We start from the raw sequence: 6555 nt of genomic DNA, 5'->3' as shown, positions 1-6555 counted from the left end.
CTAATGCCAAAGCATTATGCCACACTCTCTGTCATTGATTACCTAGTTGCTGTAAGCTGCTTCTAGATAAAACTTTTGGGCTTTCTCTACATACCTGTGCTTTCCCTTCCTTATTGCTATAGCTTGTGCTGTGTTTCTCTTTCTGTTAGGCCACGCTGTTGATCCACATCCTTTATTTAAAGTCTGAGCTTATTTTCTACCTCTTTCACAGAATCATTTCTTTGAATTCCTATGCCATATATAGGTATACCAGAGGTTGCAAACACAAGGGCCTAGAAAGGCAAATGCTCACAAGAAGAATGGAGCAGGTAATATAAATCAGTGAAGTAAATCAGTAGTAAGATACTGGAGGGAAATGAAGTTTATGGCAAGTTGGCATCCTTTTGGTTAATTTAAAGGGATCTGCCTGCACCTTCTCAGCTGTGCTTGTGGCCATGAAGGATTATGAGACAGTGTTGCCAGATCTTCCCATTATTCAGGAAAAAAGAGCCGTTTAGATTTTTCCTGTAATACTTCCTGATTTTAAAAAACATTGGGACAGATGTGCTGCCAGCTTCTGGCCTCTGATTTGTATTATGTATCGTTTCTTGAGCATTCAGTAATTATGTTGTAGTCACTAATGGCTTAAATCTGGGAAAAATAAGAGATAATAAATTCTTTCTGAGCTTTTAAATTTCAGCAGTTTGGAGCTTTCTAACTTGAGCACTTAGTAATATCACTAGCCAGGGTAGGAAATTGGAATGACAGGTATTTAGGTACAGATTATGGTTAGATATGTTAAATTGAAAATGAAAGTCAGGAGCTCAGTTATATGGAGAGATTTGAAAGTCACCAGCAATTAGGTAGTAGCTAAAGCTATGGAACTAAGATACTAGAGAAAGTACATGTAGAATGTAAAGGAAGATTAATGACAGACCATGATACCAATTTCCAGGAAACCAGCTTCCAAGAAACATGAGGAAAAAGAAGAATGGTGGGGGCTTAGGGGGAAGATACGAAAGTTCAAGGTAGGGAAAACCTGAGAACTAGACGAGAATGGTTACAATACTGCAGAGACATTACATAGGGAAGGGAGACCAAGAGAGATGTTTTAAGACTTAGAATGAGAAAGTTATTAATGCCATTGCCAAAATAAGTGATACATACAGATTTCAGATTATTTAGTGTGTTGAAGGGTGACTAGATAAAATTTAACTGACAAATTAGTGTCCACAATACATTAAGAAATTAGAAATCCATAAGAAAAAGACAACCCAAAAGAAAAAATGGACAGAAACATTTATTACATAGAAATATATACGTTTAACCTTATTACTAATCAAGGAAATAAAAATTAAGACACAGAGAGATACCATTTTATACTCAGAAGATTGGCAAAATTGAGATGGATAATACCAATTGTTAGCACAAATGTGGATCAACAGAAGCTTATATACCATGAGTGGGAGTATGAATTGATACAGCTTTGAAAAATAATGTGACACCATCTTGTAAAGTTGAATATTAATATACTTTAGCACTTGGCAGTTTTGCTCCTAGGCATGTTTGTATATCCTGAAGAAATTTTGTACATGTGTACTGGGAGATGTGTATAAGAATGTCTATAGCAACATGGTTGGGGGTGGGATGGGAGTAACTCAAAAGTCTATCAAATAAAATGGATGAGTTACAATTGTCACACATTAGCTTGTTCTCATTATAAGGAATTACAGCAGCATTTAACAGCGTGGACAAGTCTTAGAAACAAAATAGACGAAGCAACCACAGAAGACCATATTTTTAAATTTTATTTAATAAATGCTTATAAATCACTTGGTATGTACTAGACACTATTTTTTTGAGACGGAGTCTTGCTCTGTCACCCAAGCGGGAGTGCAGTGGTACGATCTCGGCTCACTACAAGCTCCGCCTCCTGGGTTCTCGCCATTTTCCTGCCTCAGCCTCCCATACTAGACACTTTTCTAACATTACAAATACTATTATTTAATCCACACATACAATAAAATATGATTTTTAAAGCTCAAAAACAGGCAAAAGTAGGAATACGGACAAATGTCGGGGAAAAAATAAGGGAATGATCTTAAAGTTCAAGGTAATGGTTACTTCTGGACAGGAAGCAAGGAGATGAAGTAGAGAAGGAACATACAGATAGATGCAACAGTATTGATGATGTTGTAGTTCTTTTTTAAAGTAGTTTACCCCAACATATTAAAATATTAACATGTAACCAATAAAAACGTTAATAGATATTTTACATTAATTTTTCATGTTAACTCTTCAAAATCTTGTCTGTTTTATATTCAAATACACCTCAATTCAGAATAGACCCACGAAACAGTAGTCACATGTGGCAAGTGGTTATCATATTGGACAGCACAGTATAGCGAGTGACTACAGGCGAGTTGTCATCTGAGTTTAATAAGATGGAAGAATGGCAAGAACTGGCACATTAGTACCCCGCTCAAATCCCACTTCTTCCTTGAAGCTTTCTCTGATCCCATCAGCAAGGAATGACATTTTTTTGCACAGAATTCTTATGAAACTCCTGTTTAAACTTTTCTGTGCTACTTTTTTATATCTTTTATTGCTGTTATTGATGTACATATGCCAACATCCCCGTGCCATTTCCTTGAGGAATCTTTTAGCTCTCCTTAGGGATGTTGTAGTCATAAGTTGACTGGTCTTTCACAAATGTTTATTATATTGTTTGATAACAACAAGTGTCACATGTGTTGATAATTTTTTCTTAGGGCAGGAGTCTCACCATGTTGCCCAGACTGGTCTCAAACTCCTAAGCAGTCTGCCCGCCTCAGCCTCCCGAAGTGCTGAGATTACAGGCATGAGCCACCGTTCCCAGCAATAATTTTTGTGAAATCACGATTCTCACACAAATATGAAATGAATATGTGTCAGAATTTTCATTTAAATTATTAAATTTATAAGGGAATCAAAAATGTGTCAAGGGAGAATTCAAAGTAACACACATATATGCAATCAGGAACGCTGAAGTAAATTTACAAATAGTTGCAAAATTGGTCAACACTGATTAGATCCCACTGGACATAATTCTTTGGCATGTTTATGGACAATAATTTGTATTACCAGTTTTCAACAGCTGTGCAGAGTTGTAAAATAGCTCAGAAGGACCAAATGGGTGCACTGGAGACAGGATACCCAGTAATCTTTTTTCCCATCTCAAAGTTTTTCACAATTTTCCTGACACATGTGTATCAAATATTACATTAAAAATAGAACGAAGAATAAAAGAAGTGTACTATTCTATGTTTCTCTTCCAAGGTGTTTGTTGAAGGGAGGACAAGGATGTTATCTTGAGGCGTGGGATCAGATTTGAAGGAAGAGTTGCTTAGATTTTGTTTTATAAGTAGGGGAGATTTAAACATGTATATTGGGCCAGGTGCAGTGGCTCATGCCTGTAATGCTAGCACTTTGGGAGGCTGAGGCGGGTGGATCACTTGAGACCAGGAGTTCGAGACCAGCCTGGCCAACATGGTGAAACCCCATCTCTACTAAAAATGCAAGAACTACCCAGGCGTGGTTGCGCATGCCTGTCATCTCAGCTATTCGGGTGGCTGAGGCACAAGAATCACTTGAACCCAGAAGGCGGAGGTGGCAGTGAGCCGAGATCGCACCACTGCATTCCAGCCTGTGACAGAGCAAGACTCTTTCTTGAAAAAAAAAATGGTTTAAAAAAAAATATGTATACTGGCTCTGGGGAAGGAGCCAGTAGGGGTGAATGATAGTAGAGGCAACAGTGGTTGTCTGGAAGGAGGCAGCAACGATTGCATTCAAAATTACAGTTGAGATTTCGGAAGAAGAGAGAGATGATTCTTCCTCCAAGATTGGGGAAAGTGGGAAGAACCTCAGCTTCATTTGGAACCTCAGATTCATTTGGAGTCATAGGGAAATAAAGTTGAGGTTATCTAAAGAAAAAAAAAGTATGATAGGTGGCTTAAAGAATACTGTAAAGATTTACTGAGTGGAAAATGAATGATACTAGGATGAGTAAAAAGATTGCCATGCCAACCTTTTATGTTAAGCACCTATTGTCAAAACATTGCACAAGATTTTCTTTCTCTTGGAGTGCAAGATAGAGCAACTGCCTTAAATGAGTTTGCAGTCTTGAATAGATAAGATATAAATGTAAAAAAAAATAAGTAATGAGATTTTGAAGTCATGAAAGTCATTAAGTGAATAGTAAGCACACATAATGTATGATTTTTTAATAGAATATAAGTAATTTTTTTTAAATTGGGCTATAAGTGAAACGTCTGCGATCCAGCTGTCACTAACAGGTTGCATGGCATTAGACAGGTCCCTTTACTATCTATGTATTTCAGGTTCTTCATCTATAAAAGGAGAGGATTAGACTAGACAGTGTCTGAATTCCTTTCTTGAAATCTGTGAGAAAACTAGAGAATATTGACACCGAATTAGATAAGCAAAATATAAGATTTGGATAGGCAGAGATAAGTCCAGAAAACATTTAAGGTATAAGAAAAAGCTGAGTAAAAACAGGGTTTATTTAGAAGGCAGTGGGTATGTCATTTTGGTTGCATTTACCCTGAGAGTACATGAACATGAAGTAATGGGGTAAAAGTAGGAAGGTATGTTTTTCTTTTCTCTCCAGCTATAGTTGTCTAATACATTTCACATGTGCATTGTGAACTCTCCAGAAATAATCTTAAATAAGTGACCTTTCATGTTAAGGACTAGTACAACCAAATTTTAGAGGATGTGTTATTTTTGTTGGTACAAAAAGCATGGAGGGTAAGAAATAGTTAACTTCAATTTGTAGTCACATGAACCATTTCAGAAATTTATTTGTTGATCTTTAAAATGTAAAACATTTCTACCAGATTGAGATAATTTTCAAAGTAGTTAAGACTCAAATGATAGCTATCAACTCAAGGCAAGAGAGTAAAAACAAATATTAAATAATTTCCCTATGTCAGTCAGTGGCTGGGCTGCTGGCTAAATTAATATCTTCAAGTTGTAACACACCTTGGAAAATGGATACTTGCATAGGTTTTAAGTCTGAGGTTCTCAGTTTAAAATAACTCTCCATTATGAAAGTAGTCAGAGGCAGAGCCAATTGAAGAACTCAGCTCCTTTCCATTAATTCCCATATGTGCTGGAGTTTCTAACTCTAGCCTCAAATTATACTTGAAAATGAAATCACAAGAAGACATTTACAAAATAGCATATTATTACAAAAAATTGGTATATGTCTGACCCCAACTGTATGGAAAGCTAGGCCCCAGTAACCATATGTTACCCAGGCTTCAGTGTATTAATAGCAATATATTTTAAATGTAGCGTACAGTGGAATATATCTATAAACAACCCCTTCCCCCCTTTTCTTTGTCATAGTCTCCCAACCTACAACTAAGAAAACGTTCGTTTATCTAATTTTATTTCAGGTATCTATTTGTCAGATTTGACATACATCGATTCAGCATACCCATCAACTGGCAGCATTCTAGAAAATGAGCAAAGATCAAATTTAATGAATAATATCCTTCGAATAATTTCTGATTTACAGCAGTCTTGTGAATATGGTAAGTTTCTAGGGGATAATGCCAAGCCATTAAGATTGCTGTAATCCAGTGATTTATTTACACACACTGATGATCACTTTTCACACAGCAGGGGACATCAATTGTTTCCATTCTAATGTAAAGGAAAATAATGCTTGTTTTATTTTGCCATTTACTATGTAGCATCCTGTTTAAGATCTTGCTTTTAAGGAATTTAAGTATTTAATATTTAAAATTTTTATTTTTATATTTTGCTTTTCTGCTATTTTGCAGCAACTTTCTCACAGCACAAAGGCACTAAGTATTTAATATTACTACCTCACAGCTATTTGGCCCTTTATAGCACAGCTATTTGGCCCTTTATAGTTTACAAAGTCATTTTCTAGTCATTTTCTATTATCTCATTTGATCTCCCTGATCTATTATGTAAATCGTTCTTACAGTTTTCAATTAGGGAAGTGTAGCTGAGACTCTTGAGCCTCGTGACAATTGACCAACTTTCTTGAGTCAGACTATCGAGTAAATAGCCAGTTTTTGTCCAACATGTATTTTATGGAATGACAAATATAGAAACAGCTACATAAGCCCAAATGATGAGAAAAGGCATTTTTTTAATGTTTAAATACTTCCAGTTTGATAGGAAATAAAGTTAGGCTGTTAATACATAATTTTTATGGGTTAAAAAACTGAGTTTTACATTATATGATTACTTCAAGTGAATTTATCTTAAAGCTAACTTTTGCTTCATGCATCTATACTTTTTAGAAAACCTCAAAAACTTCCTAAAACTATCAGTGTGGAGATAGAATCTTACTGAAAGTTAAATCAAATAATTCCTTATTTTGTCCTTTTCTCAGTATTTTAAACATAGCATCAAGTTGTGATGTTAAATTAATCTTGCTTGAAACTTATAAGGGGAGGAGATAAACCACATTTATAAATGGGAACCAGGTTTCTTTAAAAGAAAAGTAACTGCCTTCACGTCTTCTGTTTAGTT

General features: G+C 35.6%; 1 protein-coding gene across 9 annotated transcripts in view; it reads left to right on the top strand.

Annotated features, from left to right (window-relative positions):
• Positions 1 to 6555, top strand: part of RALGPS2 (Ral GEF with PH domain and SH3 binding motif 2) — a 187106-nt gene that overhangs the window by 137324 nt on the left and 43227 nt on the right. For all 9 annotated transcript variants that reach the window (XM_003824699.7, XM_003824700.7, XM_008978367.6 and 6 more), the window contains one exon: positions 5442 to 5579. In XM_003824699.7, the coding sequence (XP_003824747.1) occupies positions 5442 to 5579 (138 nt within the window). The remainder of the gene's footprint in view (positions 1 to 5441; positions 5580 to 6555) is intronic.

The sequence above is a fragment of the Pan paniscus genome, chromosome 1, assembly GCF_029289425.2.
Source record: "Pan paniscus chromosome 1, NHGRI_mPanPan1-v2.0_pri, whole genome shotgun sequence".
NCBI classification, from domain to species: Eukaryota; Metazoa; Chordata; class Mammalia; order Primates; family Hominidae; genus Pan; species Pan paniscus.
The sequence above is the reverse complement of the archived record's forward strand: the minus strand, read 5'-3'. Positions and strand labels throughout refer to the sequence as shown.